Here is a 27,054-nt window from a genome sequence, read left to right on the forward strand (position 1 = left end):
TTTTTTAACGAGGTTCCATTTCTCGTAAAGTGATTGCTTTAATAAATACCATGTAAAACAATGCAAAATGTATAACTTTTCTTTAAACTTAATACTAGTAATCTTATATTATACATTAACTGATTTGATAAAAAATATTAAAATTGAATATTCTATTTCAGCAGTCATTAGTCTTCTGTGCCAAATTATAAAAAAAAAAAATAATTTACTGTCTTACTGTTGAAATTCAGCATATTCAACTCAAACTTACGAATAAAAAATAAATGAAAACTTGCTTAAGCTAAAATACTCAGAAAAAAAAGACCATGCAATAGACAGGGACTGTGTAGAACACTGTTTGAATTCTTCTGAAATCTGCGGGAACAGATTGCATGTGGACCTGGTGATGCCAAACACATGCCATTACCATTCCAGTTGAGTGACTGAGAGAGGGAGAGATAGATAGAGAGAGAGAGAGAGAGAGAGAGAGAGAGAGAGAGAGAGAGAGGGAGAGGGAGATAGAGGGAGAGATAGAGGGAGAGAGAGAGAGAGAGAGAGAGAGGGAGAGGGAGATAGAGGGAGAGAGAGAGAGAGAGAGAGAGAGAGAGAGAGAGAGAGAGAGAGAGAGAGAGAGAGAGAGAGAGAGAGAGAGAGAGAGGGAGATAGAGGGAGAGATCAAAACTCACCTTGACATTTTCTGGACAGTCATTGGAGCACAGGCCACTGAGCACTACAGAAAGAAAGAGATAAAGACAATCATAACTTTCTCCCACACATCTGGCCCTTGGATAAGACAAGTTGATTGCAGTGTCCATATCAAATCCACTTCACAACACTCTGCTAAACACGGGCAGCAGTACATTCACCTCCTCTAATATCACACAATTTAACATCAACTCTGCTCCCACACACATCTTCAGCCAGGAATTATGCCTAGAGAAAATGAATTGGGCAAAATGTGCATTAAATTCCCACTAATGGTGTGAAATAAGAGCCAGGTTCTGCTTCTCTTGAGGCCAAAATTGACTGTGTGTTAGAGAACAGCACATATGAAAGGGAAAGTAAAAAATCATTAATTGCTCATTAGTGGCACACAAAGAACCATCTGTGTACTTGTGCATCTGTCTTCATCTAAACACAGCATTAGATTTTTAAACTGGCAGTGACAGGCAGCACTATTTACAGACACGGTGAATTAGAAAGTTCAGGGTGGAAGAACACCAGCGTTAACTTATATAGGGGAAAATGGAAAGGACAAAGAAAAAATGTGGCTTTTGAAAGTCTGTGGTGGAAAAACAAATTATGAAAATCTTTCAATCACTAATCATGCTTTGAAATTGTATAGATTTCCTTATTTGGTCTGACAGACAAATGTTCTACATGAGTTATTATGTGGCTTTGGTTTTCAAAGTGAATGTACTCTGGGGTGAAAAGAGAGGTGTGACATGAAGCCTGAAATAATTTTTCATTCATGCCTGGTCTAACTGTTTGTTTTATATCTTAAATATATATATATATATATATATATATATATATATATATATATATATATATATATATATTTGTGCTTGAAAGACAAGAACAGAGAGAAATAGTACATCTTCTCTAGTCCTCCATGAATGAGTGAATTTGCTACACCCCTCTGCAATGTTTGATACTGTAGATAACATTCCATCACAGCATAGCCTTCTAGTAAGGCTAATAGGAAATGAAGAAATTGGGCAACAGGAAATAGTGTAAAAATCTTCTGTGTCATGAGAACAAAATATTGAAACTCAACACAATGTATGTTATTTACTGGTTTACAGCATTTAAAAATAAAATTTTCATTCTGGAACAACTGAAATACATTTTGGTCCCATTGTCAAATACATTGTGTAATTTTTTTTCCTTTCTTGAAATATTTTTAATCATATTGAATAAACATAAATACAGATAGAAATTCTGCAATGCAAATATTTAATTATACTACAGTTGTTTTTCTACCAGTGCCTAAAATAATATATGAATTTTTTTGAAAGTATGAAATTGACTTTATGTACATGCCATAGCTCCTATATGGATTTCAAACCATAATTATTATTTTTTATTATTTATAATTATTATTTAAAAAAATAATAGTCTTGTGATAGCAATGCCAAATTTCCATCAGCCATTACATCAGACTTGAGTGTCATATACTCCTTCAGAAATCTTTGTAATATGCTGATTTGGTGATCATTATTATTATTATTTATTATTATTATTATTATTATTAATGTTGAAAACAGCTTGCTCAATGTTTCTGTGATACCATAAATTTTTTTCAAGATATTTTTGATGAACAGAAAGTTTTTATATGAAATAAACAAAAAAACTAAACTAAAACGTACTGACCCCCCTGCAACAAACAAGCAGCTGACATCTAAATGAACAGGAACGCTAATAGATAACCTTCTGCAGGTATTAAAGACCTCACTGCGGCAGCATCCTGGTAACCTGAAGCTGTCAGATACATTTTTAATCTCTAAGGCTAGTGTTTGTGAATGCGTAGCTAATATTGAACACCAGTTTGAACATACAAACTGACATTTTGCACATGAATGCTAAAGGATAAGGAAAGATGCACACATAATGGAAATGTCTCTATCAATGACAAGCAACCAGCAGGGCTTGTGCACTGCACAGTCATGACACGCTCCCACTGTGTCTGTTTGTTTGTGTGTGTGTGCATGTACTGCTGTGCAGTGCCCACCTAAGAGTACAGCATAAAACCATTAAAAAACAAAAGATTTAGCACTGAATACATCTAAACGTGCTTAATCCCAATGAAATGCCATTTTGTGAACTCACTGCATGAATAATGCACTTGTTTACTGTCAGAGCGAACTTAGTGTGAGCCTTCATATACAGATAAGACTAGACATTTGTCTCAATTCCTCCTGCAGGCTCCATTTGGAGATCCTGGAAACCTCTCGAATACAAAGAAATTAAAATAATCACACAGCGACAGTCCTGTCATCCATGTCCTGGGGAAATACAGAGCGGTAAAGTAAACAGTAAAAATGTACAATGGTTCATTCATCATGATGACATCTTGATAACTTTATAAAGTTACGTGAACAATTTCCCCGATTGAACGCCTTATCCCAGAATGCCTGACATGATTGTGTTTGAAAAGCTTCAACTGTTTTTTTTTCTTTCTTTCTTTCTTCTTGTTGTGACAAAAGGAACAGATCCAAATTGTGTTGCAGTTTGTTGTTCCCAGGACACTGGGCGATTCCACAGAGTGAATCTGCCGGGAGTTGGCAGCAACAACGGCGTAGCTGTGATGTGATGGCTGTGAAATTGGACATGAGGCCTGCTGTTTTGTTCCGCACTGGTAAACCAGATGCCACCGACACTCTAAGTGACTGTGTCTCATGTCATTCATAACAGCTGCCCCACATAGACGCTCAAACACATCATTACACCATCAGAGGTGGTGGTGCACTACTTCATAAAGCTGGAATAAAACCTGTCACTCTTAATCTAGTCCATGAAACTGGTGACCAGGTGCTTTCAAAGTTGTGAGATCACAGCCTGGAGTCGGGAGATTACATCCATTACCTTACTCTAACCCAGAAGCAACGCAGACGGCTTTATGATTGGCTCTCAGTCTCAGTTGAGGTCAGGCAGTGATTACAGTAACAAGCAGCACTCTCTGTCCCTCATAACCTGATCACTTTGCCTCAATAAAAATAGAAAAAAAAATAAAATCTCCACACACTTAAAGCTGCCGTGTCTATGCTCAAATACTACTAATCCAGCTTCATTTGCAGAGAGAAGCAAGAAAACTATCATTTTGCAGTAATAATGTAGGTCTGTTTGTTTGAGCAGCCAGACACAGAAACACAGACAAATGGCATCAATTTGGGGCATGGCTATCTGTTTGATCGACCAATGGCAGACATGTGGAGAGGATTTATTAACTGCCAGGTTGTGCACCATTCAAAATTGAACTGAAAATGCCTTTTAAAATCTAGTTCTTGGATGAATTTGAACTGAAATTAAAGGTAAAACTCAAGGCAGTATATATAAAACTATTTTTTTTATTTTATTTGAAAAAGTGAAATTAAAATGAATAGTTTGAACCAAAAAGTTTGAAAGTTTTGAATTTTTTTTTCCAGACAGACAGACAGACATAGAAACATAGATGGATGAATGTCACAATAGAGTAGATGAATAGCTAATAGATAGATAGAAGGATAGAATGAAAGAATGATAGATAGACAGACAGACAGACATTTCATTGACAGAGTGATAGAATGATAAACAATGACAGAATGATTGATAGACAGAAAAATAGATACAGTAGACGGATAGCTAAAAGATGTATAGAATGACTGATAGATAGTATGATAGACTGATAGACAGTTTGACAGATAGAATAACAATGATAAAAAGTAAAATAGATAGAACGACAGACAGACAAAAAGTGAAAGTCGTGACATTTTCCAAGTATGGTGACCCATACTCGGAACTGGTGCTCTGCATTTAACCCATCCAAGTGCACACACACACACAGCAGTGAGAAGTGAACACACCGTGAACACACACCGTGAACACACACCGTGAACACACACCCGGAGCAGTGGGCAGCTATAGATCCAGCGCCCGGGGAGCAACTGGGGGTTCAGTGCTTTGCTCAAAGGCACTTTAGCCATGGGTATTGAGGGTGGAAGAGAACGCTGTTCATTCACTCACCCCACCTACAACTCCTGCCAGCACGAGACTCAAACCGCCGACCTTCTGGTAACTAGTTTGGCTCTCTTACCATTGGGCCACAGCTGCCACAGACAGACAGAGACAGATGATAGATATATAGACAGACAGACAGAGACATATGATAGATAGATAGACAGACAGAGACAGATGATAGATAGATAGACAGACAGAGACAGATGATAGATAAATAGACAGACAGAGACAGATGATAGATAGATAGATAGACAGACAGACAGGCAGAATAATAGGCAGAATGACAGATAGAATGATAGATACATACAGAATGATAGACAGAATGTTAGAACAATATATGGCAATATATATATAAGTCAATTGTAATTCACATTCATGAAAAGGATTCAAATGTTTCAACCTTGTCAGACCATAAAAAGACAAACTTGTTCCTCAAAATTAGCTGTCATCCAACTGTCGAGTTTTTCACTTTCGCTCCCTGGAAATTTCTTTCTTTCTCTACTACATCTGACTAATAAGGCAAAACAAACTAACAAATAAAAAGAACTAGAATGACTAACAGGACTGAACTGAAATCACAGTGAATCATTACTAAAACTCAATCAGCTATAGTAAAAGAAAAAGACCTTCTTTCATGAGTTCTCATGTACAGTTGTAAGGTGTGGGTCAGGGGCTTGGTTTCTAGAGTGACAGACAGCAGATTCGCGGAAGGAGCTTGCTTTGGACTGAACAAAGCACGCAGATGTTCCTCATTGCGGCTCATCTGCATTCTAATACATGAACAGGAATGCAATCAGCATAGTTCTCCCTTTTCTGTCTATAGCCAACTCACTTACACATGCACACACACCACAAACACACACTCCAACCGCCGTCTGTGTGTTTCTAAAGCACGCAATCACAGGAAATTACAGCACCTGGCCTCTTCCCTCCTCTGATACACTCCTGCTACCCTCTGACTGCTCACTCTGACTACTTTTTCTGCCTATTGAGTTGTAGCTCAGAGGGGAGGTATAAATGCGTGTTTAAGCATTTACGACACTGAGGAAAAAGTGGGTGTTTTAAACATGGCAAAAGATAAAAGGGCTGGAGAAATGGAAGTAAATCCAGGACAAAACTAAGGCTTCAACATATTACACATCTGTGATAAGGCGCAAATTCTTTTCATGTTCAGCTTCAGATTTATGTCAAAACACACATGGCCTTGAGGACTTGGCAGCATCGAATGGAACTAAATTGTTTATTTATTCCTCTGAGGATGGAATAACTGAGGGCTTCCCCGGCAATCAGTAAACCATTGGGTACTGAGAGAGGGAAAGGTAATTGCATGAGGAGGACAGCTTTCATACCCACAATTCCTCTAGAGCACATTAAACGAGGCAAGTTATTATAATCCACCGGTGTACGTCACCTGCCTTGTCTTAGTGGATGGTGAGGTGGATATTAGGTGAGTTTCTAGTTTTCAAAAAACTGTCCCTTGTTTGACACTTTTACAGATTCTTTAACCGCTTTATAAAATTGTTCACAAGCTACACACACATTTGAACAGTATCTACAATATATTGTGGGTAAATATCCACCTTCACCAGTGCTCTTTTGATTTTCTGTCTTATAAAGTATCCAGTTATGCTGTGAGAAAGTGTGTAAGTTCACCGTCCAAATGAATAAAACTGAATTGTGAACAATTTCAGACCTTCTTGCAGACATAAATTCAATTGATTACATCAATAGTTATTCATTTATGAATCTGATCCTCACAATCGTTGCTAGTTTTAATTCATAAGGCTGCTAAAAACACACGACATGACTGCTGAAATATTATAAGGGACATTAGGGCTTTTCACACTTGAAATAGTTAACCCTGGGTTATTCTAAACAGAATCTCGGGATATCTTGGTTTGCATTTCACAATGTTCATAATTTATCTGGTGTTAATAATTCATAAGCTGATGTTTCACACTGTACATTACTAAACTCTGCATTAATGTTTATATTTGCAGTGTCAGTGCCATTGTTTGGACCAACACAGCACTCGACCGGTTTACATGATGGCTCTAGTATTGTGCATCCTTGTACTGTATATATACTGTTATACTGTATATTCCCAACTGTACTGTCAAGTCTTTCCTGAGTTTTCTGTAGACTATAAAGGTAAAAATAAAATGGTCTTCACTCAAACTCATTTGTTTTCAGGTAGCATTTGATATTTTTACCTTTAAACTCTGAAATGACAATGCATTTTTCCTGTGACTGTCAAATGTACTTGAATACGAAGCATGCAATTGATATAAAGCATTTTGCCATAAGCAGGTAAAAAGTGTTGCTATCCCCACTTCTGAATTACAAGTGTAAAATCTACCTTTATCAGAGGTTAAAAGTGGGGTTTAGAATGATGATTACCCGGGGTTAAACGCAGTGTGAAAAGCCCTAATGATTCTCAGGTTGGCATACAGTAATCTCCACCATCAGGCAAAGATTTGTCAGTAGTATATTATTGGCTCATGCCCAGTAAAGAAGATTTTGCAACACCTCTGGTGGGTCTGCTCTTTTGTTCCTTATTAATACATAGAAGAACTTCTATATTTTGTGCTGATGAATGGCAGTATCTAGCACATCTTGCATATTGAAGAGTCATTTGCAGCCGACTGAAGAAAAACTCTTCTCAGAGCAATGCAGCACATATCGTATGAACATATGGGCAATGACGGTTTCGGTTTTGACTAATGTGAAATTCACACTCTAACCAACAGTTATTTAATACAGCACCATTACTATTGCTTGAACATGGTTGCTTAATGGATTTAAGCATCTGTGGCCTGTCTCAGAGGTGCCGAGATATACAGAGCTAATATTTTTAGCAGGGATGGGAAAGTCTCCATTCACAGTGTGTCTCAATCAGACGGCAAATTACTTCCCAAATTGCCATTTTAACTCTTCTTTAACTACGATATTAAAAATGGTTGGTACTCAGGTTGGGCATATATTTTTCTGACAGTACTAACATTTACACATCTGTTCAAAATTTTGTGGGCAGATTTTTTTTTCCATTATGTAATACTATTGTATATATTCAGCAAGGACACATTCAAAGAATAGTTCATCATTTACCCACCTTAATGTCGTTCCAAACCTGAATAATTTTCTTTCTTATGTTTAACATAGAATATATTTAGAAGAATGTTGGTAATCAAACAGTTGATGGTCCCCATTGACTTCCATTGTATTTTTTTCTCTACTATAGAAGTCAACAGGGACAAACAACAGTTTGGCTCTTAAAAATGTTTCAAAATAACTTATTTTGTGTTCACCATAAGAAAGAAACATATACAGGTTTGGAACGACATGTGAGTAAGTAGGTGTGTAAATGATGACAAAATGTATATTTTGGGGTGAAGTACTATATTCTCATTTTTGACCCAAAGTGACAAATTTATTGCAACAATGTAAAAGTATTTATTATTTTGAATAAATGCATTTTTGTAAAAATGTTTCTATTCATCAAAGAATCCTGAAAAAATATTAGGCAACACAACTGTTTTCAACACTAATAAGAAATGTTTCCTGAGCAGCAAATCAGCACATTATAATGATTTCTGAATGATCATGAGACAGTGAAGTCCGGAGTAACAGCTGCTGAAAATGTAGCTAAGTCAGGAATACATGACATCTTAAATAGTTCTTTTGAACTGTAATCATATTATATATATATATATATAACTGTATTTTTGATCAAATAAATGCAGCCTTGGTGAGCATTTAAGTATCTTCTTTCAAAAACATACAAAAGGAAAATATTTTTTTTTTTACCAACCCCATACTTTCGAACGTGTAGTGTCACTACTGTTTTACAGACAAAGACAAACCACGTCTGTGTGGAATGGACTAGTGTAGACAGACTGATTGTAGAGGAGAGCAAGAGCAGAAGTCATGAGTCTGCCACTATTTACAGGGAAACGGCAGAAACTACAGACTCATAAAAGCAGCTTTATTATGGAGAAGAGTCTATTTGTATAAAACATAACATTTATGTTATACATAAACATCAATTCCACCTCTCACTCACAAGTGGCTATTTGATTTGAAAGGGGCAAAGGCATCTTGGGAGCACTTTGTCACTGCAGTAAACTACCCAGAGTGCCTCTCTTTCCTCAGAACCAGACATTCTGGTTTACAGCAGTCTCATTAAACAGCACATCTACAGGAAAGAGAGAAAGAGAGCGTGCTAATAAACACGAGGAGGGAGATTAGAGACTCTGGGTCAGCCTCATCCCCGTTTTAATCTGACACTGATAGAATGATCCTCACATGCTATTACACTGAGGAAGCTAATCTGTGCGCTTGAGCTGGAGGAGATTTCTCCTTCTCCTTTAATTAAAACACAGCAGGCAGGATTAAATGGCATCACGGCTGCTTTCTAGTGGATGCATTTGGCTCTGGAAATGTCAGCTCTTCAAATGCCAGCACCCGGAAGCTCTACCGCCACTACGGAGGCCACACTGGACAAACCTCAAACTCACCGATCACTTTGACGAAATATGCGTCGGCCTCAAAGTTGTTCTTCAAAGTGTGGATGACGAGCTCTTCCTTTCCTTCCAACTTGCTGAGCACGATCATATCTAATATACCCTGCAAATGAGAAATCAGAAACAATGTATCGAGACCATTGAATCTCTCCTGTCTGATGAGCACTCATATCCTTAATGGACTCCAGCAAGCTATTACGCTTCTTATCAGCCCCTCTCTGCGGTCTATCGGTCTCGCTCTTAAGAACACGGTTGTGCGGGGGCTCCTGCACAGATAGCATCCTAATACTGTTCTAATGATGACTAGCTCGAGTGCTAACAGAATGAGACATGTGCATGCTGTTTGTTTAATGAGCCTTTAGCTCCATTAGTTATGAAAGCATAAAGGAATTCGAGGTAATTGGTTATACTGTGATTACGACGGGGAGAAGGTTGCGATACGGATGGAGAGAAGGGTCGAGGGAGGCAATGAGTGAATCATAGTAAGAAAGGAAGGGAGAGATGATGGCGAAATAGATGCTCGAGGGCTGTCTGCAGAGGTGAGACGTTTGACTTCTTTAGGTGAACACTAAGAAGCACACAAACCAATAGAGACCCTCATACATGCAAACATGTGTAACTCATGTTAGATTTCTTCAGCAGTGAGAAAGACATAAAGAGAGTGAGAGATAGTAAAATAATCAATAAGTAATAGAATCAGTAATGAGTTTGTAATGGTGTAATCTTTCAACATGCCAATGAATGCTACAAAAAATAAAGGAATAAATAAATGAATGATCAAATTCTAACTATTTCAAAGAAATATAATAAGGCTGCTGAAAATTCTGCTTTTTTTAATGTTGGTAAACATAAGAAACTTCTGTCAATACAGTAAAATCTTAACCACTCCAAACTTTTGAACAGTAGTGAATATTTAAATTAAGTATTTGCACATTTTGGTAGCATATTGGTTTTCCATTAATAATTGTATTACCTCCAGGTTATTAAAATATCTGAATGATTTGTAGTTTAAGAACTGTATGTGAAAAAAATCTTATGAATATAATGTCGCAAGGCAAACAAATCTGAATTGTCCAATTTTAATGGGAAAAATATGCATTTTTATATATGCAATTATTTCCTTTTGAATTTGGTGTAAAATGTAACCTGTACATTTCTGTGAGATTAACCCATACTGTATACAGATGCTAAGCATTAGAAAAGAGCCAGACACATTCATACTGTATGTGTGCAAGCCTAAAATACCATGTGTTCAACCAAAACGAGTGGAGGCAACATCGTTCTGCAATTGGCCCAAGGCGATTGCCATTTTCAATTTCTTTTTATAATTCTGCTTTGCGTAAATATATTTTAATTTTTTTTTGTTTTTTCATTACTTACTTGCCAAAATAACATTTCTAATCTTCTAGTTTCTAAATTTCATGTAAAATTTATATATTATTTTTACAACACAAACACTTATTCACATCAGACTTGGTTCAAACCGGTCTTAAGACTACAGAGACTGCTATATTATGGAAGGGTTGAAGGGTGTTAAGCATCAGAGACTGGGGTTTTTGTAAAGTTCTCTATTCTCAATGTCAAAAGAAGAGAGTGCCTGTGTCACACCACAGGGACAACACTACGGTCAAAGTAAATCAGATAATGACTAAAACTCGGTATAATGCGGGTCACCGAGACATCAACGAGATGAAGAAAGAGTGATCGGGGTCAGAGAAAGAGAGGGAGACTGAAGAAGAGGCAGCGCTTTAATTAAAGCCCCAGAAGCAAGGGCAAAAGGCCAAAACTTACGTCCTCATAGATGTCAAAAAAAGTGGCCACAACAGCCTTGGGGATGGCACTGAGGTCTGACTGTTCCCAATGCACAAGGAACATGCGGCCCGCCTGCCGACAGCTCGCGTTATTACACGCCACATTCTCCAACAGGAATGCCTGCTGCTGTGTGCTGCTGAGACAGAAAGAGAGAGAAAAACAACCGTTCATGTGAGTAGAGCTGAGAAACACAATGCAAAAAAAACTGTGCAGACACTGTGTCATGTTGAATTTAACCCTTGCTAATTAAGTTTGCAAGCACATAGCAAACCACTGAACTTTGACCAATTATAGAGCATCTCTGATCCTGAACACTTCTTCAATGACAATATTACACGCATACATGCACACCACAGAGTACAGGGAGGAGCACAGGGCTTGATGAATAAGGGAGACTGGAAAAAAGGTTGAAAGTTGTGCACTGAACTTTTGATCCCTAAATAAAAAAGGCAATTAAGCAGAACCCATTCCTCACCATAATTCAGTGCTGAGTGTAGGGGAGGTGGATCTGGGAGGCAGCAGTGAATTATGAAATGAGATGCTTTTCTGCATTGCTCAACAACCCATCTGCCAGCCCTCTGCTTTATTTAAGACCCTTGTTCAATACCTTTATTTCACTGCCATTTCTCCCTCTAGTACGATATTTAGCACGTGACACTTTTACACTTCTACAATTTCGACCTGAGCACGTGAGAAAATAGAAAAATAAAAATAGTATACTGGATACTGGAAAGTAAAAATAGATACTGGATAAAGATTTTTCTTCACTGTCTACCTTCCGTTGTTTCTCCTTTGTTTCAGAAGAAGGAAATGCAGATGTGATGTACACAAAACATACATTTGAAGCTGGATAACCGCTGTCAACTTACTACAAAACACACTCCAGTTGAGCTACATAAAACGATTGAGCTACATAAACAATGCTCCAGCTTCAAAAGAAGTTGAACTCTACCAACCGGAGCATGCTGATGATTAGCACAGACAATTATTGACTTGTTTCTAAAATTGTATTTACAGTAAAATCTATATCAGTGTGCTACCTTTCGAAAGCTTGGGGTTGGTAAGATGTTTTTATTTGAATGTTTTTCAAATAACTCCCTTATCCTCACCAAGGCTGCATTTAATTGATTATGTGATTTTTTTTAAATTAGATTTACAATGATATTTCTGTATTTTCAACAGTCATTATTCATGTCTTTAATCATTCCAATATGCTGATCTGGTGGTCAACAAAAATTCTTATTGTCAATGTTGAAAATGGTTGTGTTGTTTAATATTTTTGTGGAAACTGAAAAGCATTTTTTTTCCAGGGTTCTTTGAAGAAATAGTAATCTCTTATAACATTAGAAATGTTGTTAGTGTTGCTTTTGATCAATGAATGCAGGGCAAACAAATTAATTGCTTTAATAAAAAGATAAAAAAGGACAAAAATAATGAAATAATGACCACAAACTTTTGAATACTAGTATATCTTTCTCAATCTCTCTACACGGTATATATGGGTACAGTGTTGGTTGTATTTGTGCATACTTACAGTACAAAAAATAAGGCCTTAAAGGAACAAAATGGCACACTTGTGGAAGCAAACTAGCTGTTTTTAATGTGTGTTATTGAGTTTTTGTACAATGAAAGTATTTTCATAATGATAAGTCAGCTGAAAAATCAGTATGTTTAATAAAAGTACAGTCCTTTAAAAGCACTGTACTTCTATTCAGCCTTGTGTTCATTCCCTTAAAATATTAAATATAGCACTACACTGAATAAGGTCTATACAGTGATTTTATCCATCTTAACCCAAATGGCTGGCAGGTCAGACTAAGCTGATCTAATGGACCCCACTACAACCTCTACTACTCTGCTCAATACTCACGCATGCACGCACACACACTTTCTACGACCACAAATAGTATGATTAATGCTTGAAACTAAAATTCAACTTTGACCATGAAAATTAATTTCCTAGTTTAGTTGTCTGGGATGGTCTGGCAGGCGATGGGACTTCCTGTGCAGATTGTGTTGGTCAGTCTGGAGCTTGGTCCACTAATCTGTGCATTTCACAGCCAAAGCCTCTGTGCACCTTTGCTGGCCGCCCGTCAGCGCAGGCCGATTTGGGGGGGGCTTTGCCAAAGTCATCCAGCCAAGCAAGCAGACTTTGTCCCCTCACAGGATTAACTGACACCACACTTACTGCGCAGCGCAGAGAACAGCTGCTTTACCGGTGCCTTTGCAGGTTTAACCGGCTGCCACATACAGAAGGAAAGTTTTTGTCCTTGTATTTGGCTGTAAAACTGTCATGACTGCCAATTTAAAGACTAGTGGCTGAAACACATCAGTGGATTTGGACAGCAACTGTACTCAGAGCACACAGACAGCTGTGTGTGTGAAGGAGAGTGGCATTTTAGGTGCATGAATGTGAGTACATAAACTATTTTTCTTTATGAGTGTGTGCGTTTGGTTACTGGGAATGCAGGACCCCACTTCCTGTCCTCTTGCTCTCTCACTGGAGCATGGTCATGACCAGTGGGTCGCTGTGCCAACTGGACACCTATGAGCACACATACACACACATTCCTCACTTAATTGGGAGCTTTGGAACCAACACCATGGCAAACCCAGCAGGGAAGAGCAGGCCAGAGGCAAGCCCACAGGCTGACCTCTCCCTCCAACTCTGTCAGCCTCCCTCTGTTTTTCTCTCTTTCTACAGCAAAAGAGGGATTTGACTGTGCCATTTCCTGACCGCTGTGTAGGATCGACATCTAAACGTGAATTTTTGAGGACGTCAGTTATCCAGAGCACAAACAGGGAACGAAAAAATTTAAGACAGGCATGCTGTGAGGGACAGCAGGCAGCAGGTCTGGAGATTCTCTGAGGGGTAAGATGACAAAAGCAGAGAGATCTCGTCCCCCCAGGCATCTCTTCAGTACCGGTCCACCCACTCTTCCTGAGGCTTCTTTCTCTCTCTGTTGCTTTATGTGTTGGTCTTCTTTTTCAATTTGCTCTCAAGGGCAAAAACAAAGCAGTCTGAAGGGTGGATGGCGTTTCAATCATTCGCTACCTTTGCTCTCTCACTGGAAATAGTATGCTTCTGAAAAAGGAAGGAGGAAGAAGAAAGAAGTGAAAGACATGCACAAAATACTGTATACAGGAGGCTAAAAAAAGTCATATTTTACCAGGATTGTGTGTCATTCAGGATTTAAGAATGCAGAATTGCAATTATAATTACAATTTAAGGAAACAGATTTAAAATGAAATAACATCTTTTTTAACAAATAAAGCAAAAGATTGTTAATTTGACAGAATGATAGAATGATCGATAGATAGAACAACAGATACAGTAGATTGATAGCTAACAGATGGATAGAATAACAGATTATATATATATATATATATATATATATATATATATATATATAAATAAAAATAGATTGATAGAACGATAGACAGTATGACGGATAGAATGACAGAATGATATAGAACAATAGATACGACGATAGATTTACATTTCTGAGAATTACAATTTTGTAATCCAAGTTTAGGTGCTTCCAATTTAATTGAAATTCACACTCATGAACTAAAAGGGAACCAGTTCTTACATTCTACACAATCATGCAACTGCACGAACCTGAGCGAAAGAGAACTAGATTGTAAGGAAAAAAGTGTAAATGGCATTCAATATTTTGGGTGAGAGATTCAGAAAGCAAACTAATCAACAGCAGAACTGACATGCTAATGCTTCAGAGCATAGCTGGGCTAATCAGCTATGACAACAACCATGCTTACTACAAGCTCTCCATGGACTCAAGTGCTTCATGTAGACTACGTGAATGAATGAATGAAAACATCATTACCAGAGAAAACTAAGTAGATCAGTTGTATAATGCAGAAAGCTACATAACTGTAAAGACTTTTATTGAGCACGTCTTTCCCAATCGGCTGATGTAGATTTTTAGAGACCTTTCAAATGAATCCCTTCTATCTGAAGTGAAGGAAATAAATCTTTGCTTAAACATTTCACAGGCCTTTAAATTTTAATAGCCTGCTGCATTTTCAGATGCCATTTTATCTTGAAAGTAAATGGGAATACAGTTCACCACGATGGATCTGATGCTCTGTCAGGAGTGTGAAATATTGACACGTATTGACATTTATCTTCCATCTTCGTGAAATGAAGACGTCTTTCTAATCTTGGTGGAACTGCAGCTAATCCTGACTGACAATAAGACAAGTATTTCAAAACACATGCTCATGAGATGGACGGCCATTGCCTAGCAACAGAGCGCCGTGCTGCTGCAGCAGCTATAGATTGGAGCTTGAGCCCTAGCTCAGCCAGGCCAAATAATTCAATGCACGGATAAATCAGCATTGAGGTATATGGTAAATAATGAGACCGCTGCCGATGTGAGAAAAAAATATTCAGGTCTCATGCACTGCAGGTGTGAGATGCACTCGGTATAAACAATGAGCCGTCTTTCCGCAGTAAAAACACACACCCATTTACCTCAAACTGCGAAGCATAATAGCAAATGTAATCACGTCCCAATGCGTGTGTGTCCAGGTTTTCTCCCGAACTCCTCACGGGAGTCTTCTGTCTCGTCCCTCATAAAACTCAAGCACTTCTATTAAGAGGTAATCCTGACATCATAAAGAAGTGTGCAATTGATGGCATTCAATTATACATGCATTAGATCAGCCTAATGGGTCTCTCTGATTTAGCCTCTCTCGTCTCATACAGCTTTCAATGCTCCTGGAGACCCATGGTTGATCACTCCATCCTTCTCTCCTTCTCTGGCCCCCTCTGAGCATCATACAGGTACACTTTACACCAGCAGGTGGTTTTGAAAAGTAATACTCTGGTTGAGCTGTGCAGGGGCTTCCTGTGGCTAAAGACATATGTTTTTCTGGGAATAATTGCTGGTGGTTTGGACTGTTCTTCTGTTCATTTCTCACCTTAGATTGGTGGATTGCAATGAGTCAGTCTGTTATAGAGTATGCCTTCTTCTGAAGCAATATTTAACACCGTTTTGAATGACATTACTCAGCAGCTCTACGATACAAACCCATAGTTAAATTCATACACTCCCCAATTAAAGGGCAATTCAGTTGTCACAATCCGAATTTTCCAAACCTGTATGTTTTTAATTCTATGTACAAGAAACACTTTTTTTTAATAATTTCTTTTGTGTTGCACAGGAGAAAACAATTTATACAGGATTGGAATGACATGAGAGTGAGTAAATGATCAATTCAATTTTATTTCATTTTCATTTTTGGGTGAACTATCCCTTAAAAAAATGTATTAAGCAACCTTGTGCTTTCTATGCCAGATGGAGTTGAGAATGACAGGAAATTATTATTGTGAAGCAACCGGAGTGGAGACAGAACAAGCAATTGTAGATTTCTCCATACGTACATGTCACTGTAGGGAAAAAATCCCGCCCATTTGTGATGTATTCTGCCCTATTATCATAGACATAGCCCTGAGAGAAAAGCAGCAGTCTGCCATTTCTGTCTTTTTGCTGTAGCTGCTGGAGATATGATGTCAGCGCTAAAGAGACATTACTGGGATGAACCAATGAACATAGCAGTCTCCATAAACTCCATACAACTGATCCATTGAGGATACCATGGTTAAATTTAATTTTCAAAGGAAATGTCCAGGAAAAAAATCTGTAAAGCCCCCCACATGTTAAGAGATCAATGAAGTTGATGGCTTGAATTTGCCAAGCTTAGTAATCACAACACGTGGGACTTATACAGTTTGTAATAGCATGCAATGGCACCTTGAGACCAGATATGTCTTTTTTTTTTATCGAGCCATGCTTCCTGAGAAACAGCAGTGCCATCTTGTCAACTTCACGTGTCAGGTAAGTGCTAAACAAATGTTATTTTTTTAGACTAAATTTAATGACAAAATCATGCAATATATTCAATTATTTTTTTGAGTGGATATTTAGAGAGTGTTTTATAAGTTGCATATCCGAAGAAAAGTGGATATTTAATAGGGCTGTGTATCTGCAAGAATCTGCCGATACAATACGTATCAGGATACAGGGTTTCGATACAATATATTGCGATACATTGCAATACTCTAAGCAAGGCAATATATTGGGATATTTCTTAGATTAGGTATAGGATATATTTTTAGGAAAGCTGTCATTTAGAACATACCACCATATGCAAACCTTAGCAAAAACAAATAAATAAAAATTGTAGTGCCAGCCAATGAGAATGCCGTTTGCGCAATAATATAACAATAATAATGAGCACAGTACCGGAAAACCCAGCAGTTCTTAAAAGCTGAAGAATTCCAAAGGAACACCATTATTTTGACAGGAAAATACAACAAAGAATATCGTTTACATGTAGTGTGTCAATTCACAATACACACACTTAGCCTCCAACTCACCCACTGGTAGGTGTGTAACAGTACGTGTATTCGTATCGGACCGTTTCGTTACAGGGCTTTCGGTACGGTGCACGTGTGTACCGAATGACCGAATGCAATATTTTGTGTGCGGAACATATACATTTTCGTGTTTCCAAACGAACATATTTCCGCGTTAGGCGCAAATCCCGCCCTGCAGCTGATTCTAAGGCCGGTGACACACTGGCTGCGTGGCGTGAGCGTGGTGTTTCTGCTGCGTGTCAGTTGCGTGACGGCTGCTTTGCGTTTTCTGTGTCTTTACACACCAAAATCGTGCCTGACGCGGCGCTGGCGCGCTGCTGCTACTGTAGGTGACATAGAGGGAGACCGCCGACAGACCAGGATCTTGTCTTCACGACAACAATATCTATACTTCATGTTGAGCATAAATATAAAGCCTACTGATAAAGGACACCGTCAACAGTATTGACGGCAATATAGTCTATGTTTGACAGGTGCAATATGCCAGTGTGTCACTGGCCTAAGGTTTTCAAAAGGAATCACGCGAGTGTGAACATCACTACAACTAGGAAAAAAAACGATTGTAATTCAAATGCAGCTCTTACACTTTGGAAAAGTTATATATATTTTTTAAATATGAGCAGGCCTACAAGCTGGGATAGGTAATGCTGCACTGTAATCATAATTATTTATTTATATTTTTATATTATATTTTATTATATGATATTGGTTTGAGACTGAGAGTATTATATTTAGTGGAGAACTTTGCAGCAGTATTTTATTTATTATTCTTTTTTTATTTTATATGTATTTTATTAAAAAGTATTTTAAAAAGTGTAAACAAATTGTTAAAAAAAGTTTATAGTAATAAACAACCTGCAGTTTAATGTTTGCATTTCTTTCCCTTACTGTACCGAAAATGAACCGAACCGTGTCTTTAAAACCGAGGTATGTACCGTGATTTTTGCACACCGTTACACCCCTACCCACTGGTGAGTAAAATCTGAGAATTTATTAGCCATTGGCTAATATTAGACATCATTTAGTCGCCCATCATTTAGTTGCATATGCAAGTGATTTACTCACAATGCAGAGCTTTGCTCATAAGATATATTGTTACTACATTGCTTTTTTTGTTGACTGTACTATCTATAATTTATAAAAATTTATTAAAGTAATCATGCGGATCAGAAGATGAAAATGTTTGGATTTCTGTTAATTGATTTCATTCATTATTTATTCATGTTTGGTCTCTCTCCATTAGTCTTTTTAAGCAGTACAAATCGCAACATAGAGCTTCACTCTGCTCCTGGCACACAGTTAACCATCCTCCGGAAATGAAGTGGCTGCTAGCTGTAATTAAATCAACTTTCCTTTGTGTCTGAGAGGAAAAGAGAAACAAACATTATACAGCAGCTCATGAGAATAAAGAATGATTACAGTTAAAAGGGCAGAGAAAAGGAGTTTGTTTGTGCACCAAATCAAAAACAAATTTGGAAATGTACACAGACATGTTAACACAGTGTGTTATGACCCTATACATGTCAGTGACTGTGTCCATGTGTTGGTTTGTGTGTTGAGATACAAAAAAGGAAAATAAACTATGTTCCCATTGCTGCATGGTGGAGTCTCTGGCTTCAGCTTTATACGACTGAGTTTGCTTAAGGCTACTCCTGTTCCTCACCTCATCCTGTCAGATGCACCAAAGTCCTCCACCGTCTGCCAGCAGCCCCTCCTTTACTCACAAGAGGACCATTAATGGGGTGTTTCCCAGTTCCTTCCCACTCCTCCTCTCTCTTGATCTATTACTATCTCTTTCTCTCCTGTCACTGTGCTTTGTACATCAAAGTCGTTCTCCTGCTATGCAAATGTCCCACTCGATAGGACCACCGCTATGCCGTGGGCTAATGGTCCCACCCCCTCCCCATTCCTGCCCATTTAGGCTAAAAATGAATTAAGGTTCTGCATCAACAGCCTCTGGATGCCCACCAGAGCTTGTCAGGGAAATGGAACGATGCGTTGATCTATGGCACAGATATTTGAAGGGGCAAAAGGTATTGCACGCTCTTTCCGAAGTATGTAAAACTGACTCATTTTGGTTTTATTTTATAGATTTTTTTGAAATGGTAATTGCCTGTGTCCCCCCCATTGAGGCTAGACATCATCTTTGCTCCAGCTAAACCTAATGATTTTTAATGTAAAGGACACCGCTAAAAATCAAATTTATTTTCATTTGTCAATTCAAATAGAATCAGCAGAGGAAAGCACAGCTAAACAGCCGGAGGGCCGCACTGAAAATCCATTTGTCATGTATGTGAGGCTGCGGACGAGACAGTAGCCCGGCCTTTGCTTGTCTATCTCTCCACCTCTTGTCGCTCTTCCCTACCCATTGCCAAGAACACTTATCTGGTGATTAGAGTGGACTTGATCCAGATGTTACAATTATGAAGTGCTGGATCACATTTTTCCTGACATCTTTCTTACATCTCTGTCAAGGATCTTTTTATGGCGGTTCAGATGCAGAGGAGCTCTGTAATGAGATGTGTGGTGGTGCACACAGGTGGAGTGTAGAGGTGTGAGCTGATCTGTAGTCAGGCAGCAGGTGGATGCCCATCTCGTGGGCCAGTAGGTGTGTTCTGGTTTAGCAAAGCTCCTGAGAGACTTTATCATGCTTTCTCTCGCTCTATTTCTCTCTCAGTGTTTCTGAACTGCTCTAATCACCTCTCTGCTTCGGTGAGCCTCTCGCCTATTCCTCACCTCTGTGTCTATTCTGACCTGCACTGCAAAGCACTGTTCATCTTACACAGAAGTGTGCGTTTCGCTTCTTTAAGTGGTCAGTTTCTGAGCTGAATCCACCACAGATGTATGGGTTGACATGTTTGATTTTTATTTTAGAGCTTCCACCTCCTAGTCAATTACTTTTCATTTCTGAGTCATGGTCACAGCCCTTTCAAGGCAATCTTCTTGTCATGAAGGAACAACTTCAGTTAACTTTAAAGGGGTCATCAACTGCCTTTTTCATTGTCTACTGTTCTCTGAGGTCCACTTGCAATGCTATCAAGATTTGTACATCCAAAAACATCATAATTTAGAAGTAACAGGCTATTTTTGGGGTCCTGTTTGACCCCCCTCATCAGAACGCTCTGTTTGAACAGGTGTGGCAGATTGTAGACTCTGAAGTAAATGTACACTGGTGTGACTTGCTAACATGTTTTTACATCCTTCATAGATGAACGCTGCTGTGATTTAATACTTCATACAGATCAACCAATCTGTAAAAACAAAGCAATAGTGACAACGTAATAAAAACAGTTACTCACACTTGTGTGTTGCGACATTACAGTCGGATCCAAAATGCTCGGTACAATGTTGTCTTTTAGGGTGCTTTCACATAAGTTTTATTGCACCCCCATGCCCCCGCTGTACTTCGTTCATATTATTTATTTGGGCCCGAACCATGGTTCGACTGCGCCATCAAGCCAGCAGCTGTTTACCCCCATTGCTTAGTAACGACTGTGCAGGAGAAGGCGGCAAAATGCATAACATTGCTCTCAGCATTTTTCTATATTTATGTTTATGAACCATTGGTTTTGTTTCCAAAGCTTCAGAACATAAAGGCACTTACGTCTGTCTTACAAATGTACTGCAAATGCTCTAAAGTACACTGAAGGCAAACTAAAATGAGATATAAAGCTGTTAGTTTAAAAGCACACTTAGTTTTAATCTTTCTGAAAATCCAGCATTGAATTGTGACTTGTTTGTCTGAGGTAAAATTAAGTGAACAATGTACCAAGTTCTTACTGACACGGTCTGAATCTTCATTAAAAATAAAGTTCATCCACTCTTTCCTAATGTTGGGATCAGAAGGAAAGCAACACAAACGTTTTTCCTCATCTTGGCACTGCACAGCATTTTGTTGTCTTTATGGTCTCATTTGGTTTCTGCGTAGACCTGCATTTGCCTCTCTTGTCATTTACCTACTATGTCAATAATAGCTGTGTTTGAGTCCCTCAACTGTCCTCAGCGTGAAAAGATGGATCTCAAAATCATACAGTCACTGCTGTAAATGGTTCAAATATGCATAAGGTGCTGGAAAACTGAAGAATCTGCAGGACCTGGAGGATTTTTTCTGAAGAACAGTGCTCAGTTTAACTGTTCAGAACAAACAAGGGACTCATTAACAACCATCACAAAACAACAAAACAGTTGTGGATCAACCAGGTAATCACACACAGTATTAAGAACCAAGGGTCTTTTGAATGGGGTTATTTTAATAATTTCAGCTATTTTTTTTTGTCTTGTGGACTAAATGTAGACATCTTTTATGTAAAACATCTTACTTAGGACAGTACTAAATAAAAAATAACATACATTTTGTATGATCTGTCTTTAGTTAAAATTACTCACTTTTTCACAGATTCTGCAAGGGGTTTACAAACTTTTAAGTGGCATACATGTAGATATATACATATAATTTTTTTTATCAGTCTGGTGAGTAAACTTAAAAATGTACTAGCCAATGATAATTCAATTTCCAAGGTGTCCGCAGAGGGTTGCTTATTAGACTTATTTGTTACTGTTCCATGTTGTGATATTAAAGGGTTAGGTTAACTCAAAAATGTAAATTCTGTCATTAATTACTCACCTTTATGCTGTTCCAAACCTATAAGATCTTTTTTCATCTTCAGAACTCTAGTTAAGATATTTTTGATGAAATCTTAGAGCTTCCTGACCTTCCATAAACAGCAACAGAACTACAATTCAAGGTCCAGAAAGGTAGTAAAAACATCGTTAAAATAGTCCATGTGACATCATAGGTTCAACCACTGTCATGAATGCATGTCGAAGATTTTCAGTGAAGAGAATTGAAGAATGGTTGAATAAAGTAATTTTTTATTTGCGCACAAAAATAACTCTCATAGCTTCATAAAATTTAGGTTGAACCACTGATGTCACACAGACCAGGGGCTCTCAAACCTCTCCATGAAGTTTTGTATGTCTCCCTATATCTGACACACCCACTTCAGGTCTTGCAGTCTCCACTAATTAGCTGATGAGTTGAATCAGGTGTGATAATTGAGGGAGTCATACAAAATGCGCAGGGCAGGGGGTACTCCAGGACAGGTTTGAGAACCACTGACAGACTATTTTAACAATGTCCTTTATACCTTTCTGGGTCTTGAACGAGGTAGTTCCCTTGCTGACAAGCAGTGCTTAATTTGTAAATTGCGAGGTCCCGGAACAAAACGGGGCTACGGATCTGGCATGTAATTACAGGAGGAAGAGGTAATGAAACACTCGCGCAAACACATTGCTGGACCAGTTTAAGTGATTTTAAGAGCGTGCACCAGTTGCATTTAGTCTGTAAGGTCATGAATAACATGGAAAAGCCATGCGATTTTATAACAACAATTTCCAGAACGTTTTGAAAAAGTTGTGGAATTGTATTTTTCAAATCTCTGTGTAACAGAGTTATATTTAATCAGGTCCTAAATTTCTGTGGGTGTAGCTATATCGCATGGTTTTTTAATAATTCTCACAGCTTTCAAGTTTATAATGATGCAAATTCCTGCATTTATTCAACATAGATTTGAATAATAAAATAAATCAACACAAACTATTGGTTTAAATCAGTCATTCGAACCCATGAACTCTCTCGGAGCGCGGTTCTCATCAGTGCATCTTGTCTGCACTACAGCGACCTGCTGCACGCTGCGATACAAGACTCACATTTCGATCGGGACAGCTGACAGAACTGTCACTTGACTAATCAGGTAATTGTTGCATTGTCACAAAAATGTATAATTTGAACATCTTTTAAGTATTTTAAGCCATTTGGTACTCACGCGCTCAAAAGGCTGTATTATGTGCCCTCACATTCACATCCAATCTTGCACGTATAAAGCTGCCTCGCGAGTATAATATACGAGTTATTTTTCATAGTTTTGTTTAAGCATCCAAATACAAACAATATGATTTCTGATGGATTTTGACAAATAAAACAGTTTCATGGCACACTCTGCTAAAATACAGGGGGAAAGAAAGAAAAGGCAGAAAAATCAATAATTAAAGAACACTGCTTGTGTTGTATCAGACACGTGCAATTAACATTAGGCTATTTAAAACAAGCTCAAATGGAGTTAACAAGGTCATTGACTGGTAAATGAGGAGATCTTCAACAGATCGCTGGAGCTGTGCGAAGTCCCTTCATGCTTCAAACGCTCCACCATCATCCCCATCCCAAAGAAACCCAAAATTACAGGACTAAATGACTACAGGCCTGTGGCTTCAACATCCGTAGTCATGAAGTCATTTGAAAAACTGGTGCTGGCCCACCTGAAGGACATCACTGGACCCTTGCTGGATCCTCTTCAGTTTGCCTACAGAGCAAACAGGTCTGTGGACGATGCAGTAAACATTGGACTGCATTATGTTCTGCAACATCTAGACACCTAGACAGACCGGGGACCTATGTGAGGATCCTGTTTGTGGACTTCAGCTCGGCTTTTAACACGATCATGCCAAACCTCCTCCTGCCCAAACTAACTCAGCTCTCCGTGCCCACCTCCGTCTGTCAGTGGATCAACAGCTTCCTGACAGACAGGCAGCAGCTAGTGAGGCTGGGAAAATACACATCCAGCACCCGTACAATCAGCACCGGAGCTCCCCAGGGCTGCGTTCTCTCCCCACTGCTCTTCTCCCTGTACACTAATGATTGCACATCTAAGGACCCCTCTGTCAAGCTCCTGAAGTTTGCAGATGACACCACACTCATCGGCCTCATTCAGGACGGTGACAAGTCTGCTTACAGGCAGGAGGTTAAAGAGCTGGCTGTCTGGTGCACTCTCAACAACCTGGAGCTTAACCCGCTCAAAACAGTGGAGATGATTGTGGACTTCAGGAGAAACCCCCCTGCACTCCCCCCACTCACTATCATGAACAGCACTGTGACTGCAGTGGAGTCATTCAGGTTCCTGGGCACCACTATCTCTCAGGAACTGAAGTGGGACATTTACATTGACTTCATTGTGAAAAAGGCCCAGCAGAGGTTGTACTTCCTTCGCCAGCTGAGGAAGTTTAACCTGCCACAGGATCTGCTGAAACAGTTCTACTCCACCATCATCGAATCCATCGTCTGCACTTCATCGTCTGTAACTGTCTGGTTCAGCTCCGCTTCTAAATCTGACCTCAGAAGACTACAGAGGGTAGTCCGGACTGCTGAGCGAATCATCGGTTCAACCCTCCCATCTATTCAAGAACTGTACTTATCCAGAGTGAGCAAAAGGGCTGTTAAAATCACTCTGGACCCCTCACATCCAGCACACTCCCTCTTTGAACTGTTGCCATCTGGTCGACGCTACAGAGCACTGAGCACCAGAACGACCAGACACAGGAACAGTTTCTTCCCTCAGGCAATCCATCTTATGAACAGCTGATACACACTGAACACACTACACTTTATATTTATATACACATACACTTAATTTATCTAACACACATACTTAGTATACACTTAAATTTTGCACATAATATACATGTACATACATAACTGCATTTTTGTAATATACCTGCCTACAATTGTCAATTTGTATATTGTCATTCCTTATCTACTTATTTGTATTATTTGTATTTTTATATTCTTTTATTATGTGTTTTATGTTCTGTCGCTGTCATTCTGTTGCACTGCGGAGCTTCTGTCACGAAAACAAATTCCTCGTATGTGTAAACATACCTGGCAATAAAGCTCATTCTGATTCTGATTCTGATCTGTGTTTTTTCTGCATATGAGGCAAGTGCAGCGTATTAAATGCAATCACCTTTTACAGGTTAGGGAATAACGTTTATTGTTGCTATGGGCGCTTAGTTTTTTCTTGTTGTTTAATACACTTAGCCAAAATCTCATGATATAAACAATTAAGCACTTATGCACAGCAGGATATTTAAAACGTACAAAAGTATTTTGGCTAGATGGCAAAAAACCTACTTCTCCAGTCTTCAAGCACACACAAACAATAGCCTTAACAGACATAGTGTTTGAGTAAAGAAAATAATGTACTATTCAAACAGTTATGCGTTTACCCTTGCTTTGCGGATAAGCGGAGATCCATCTCCTCCAGGCTGTGCGCGCGCGTCAATCTGAGTGAAGGCGTGTGAGAGCTTGAGGATCCAATGGCATTACAAAGTTTTACAAGCTCCTTTAAATACTTATCATTGGTTATTTTTTTCTAAAACCCTGTGAATTATAATAGAGATATTAATTTTGGATAATTTTTCACGGCACATATCAGGCTATTCTCTGTCTTCCATACGGAAACGCCGCCCCTGGAGGAGGGGGATCCGCCAAAATGAGGTGCCGGATCGGATTTCGGAGGTGTCGGATCCGGATCCGGCTTGTTCCGGCACAACTTAAGCCCTGCTGACAAGTAAGGGTCAGAAAGCTCTCGGATTTCATCAAAAGTTCCTTGAATTGTGTTTTGAAGGTCTCACAGGTTTGTAACGATAATGACAGAATTTTAATTTTTGGGTAAACTATCCCTTTAAGTGCTTCCTAAAGCTAAGATGAACTTTAGTTTTGTCCTGTAAGCATGGCAAAAAAATAAAATAAAATAATAATATTTTTGAGAACACTTAATTAACTTGTGACTTTTAACATGTATTATATAATGTTTAACATTACAACATTACACAAAAGTCTTTACTGGTACTTAATTTAGGGATAATTTATTTATAATTTAATGAATCCTTGCTGAATCAGTTTGAAAGAGTTTCTACTGATAGTACTCATATTTAATGCGTAAAGAACAAATAATAGCAAAAACCATTCTTTGTATTAAGAAGCAAACTATATAGAAATAGACTATTTACAAAGTAAATTGGAATCACTTGAGCTGAACCTAAATGTGACCATTAGAAAGGGAAAGTCCCTGACATGCTGGATGTATTCCAGAGAACAACATTGTGTCCAGATGTTTTATCAGGCTATACAACGTCCTCGCCTGACACATGAAAATGAGGGGCGATGGAGCAGTCCCACTGCTGTCTCCATAATCTCACCCTCAGCTCTGAAGTCAGAGGTTACGTTCTTGCTTTTGAGGCTTCCACAACAGTTAATCTTTGCATCAGTGCAGAATGCTTGATGGGAAATGATTACACAACTTCTTAACAAAGCTGTATTAGAGGCACAAGATCACACTGCCGCTAATGATGAGATCTGAAGCTTTGGATTTATGGAAAAGCTAACGGATTCTGATCAGTGTGCTCGTATTGCAGTGTGTGATCTAATGAGGTCGAGATGCTGTGATTGTGTATTATTTACACGGCCAGAAGTGAACAAAAAATCAATGCGAGCAAAGCTGTGTGAAGATGAACAAAACAAGTCCTCTTTTTAGCCCTCTTAAGCGATTTTATTGGTGAGTCAGAGGGCTGATGACCAAGCTCTTCTGCCACTCTTCATTTCATCTGAAGCCAAACAATCACCTGGGAAAGACATCAGAGTGGAGGAGAGCAGAATGGGAAAGGAAGGGAGTGTGTAGGCCAGGTATTTGACATGTAATCTGCCGATAAATAGAAGATTGAAAAGTGTGCTTGCTTAGCTGTTCTTTCTCTCTATCTATCCAAATCAGACCAAGGGCGAAT

The 27,054-nt window shown here is 38.7% G+C and overlaps 1 protein-coding gene across 2 annotated transcripts in view; it reads right to left on the reverse strand.

Moving 5' to 3' along the window:
- The window catches only part of LOC132123329 (T-cell immunomodulatory protein-like), a 142,581-nt gene that overhangs the window by 34,630 nt on the left and 80,897 nt on the right, over positions 1-27,054 (reverse strand). The window contains exons 11-13 of one of the 2 annotated variants that reach the window (XM_059533885.1): positions 11,013-11,169; positions 9,216-9,324; positions 666-709 (exon numbers count right to left, since the gene is read on the reverse strand). In XM_059533885.1, the coding sequence (XP_059389868.1) occupies positions 666-709; positions 9,216-9,324; positions 11,013-11,169 (310 nt within the window). The remainder of the gene's footprint in view (positions 1-665; positions 710-9,215; positions 9,325-11,012; positions 11,170-27,054) is intronic. The other variant, XM_059533892.1, reaches the window with a different exon arrangement.

Source organism: Carassius carassius, chromosome 3 (assembly GCF_963082965.1).
Source record: "Carassius carassius chromosome 3, fCarCar2.1, whole genome shotgun sequence".
Classification (NCBI taxonomy): Eukaryota; Metazoa; Chordata; class Actinopteri; order Cypriniformes; family Cyprinidae; genus Carassius; species Carassius carassius.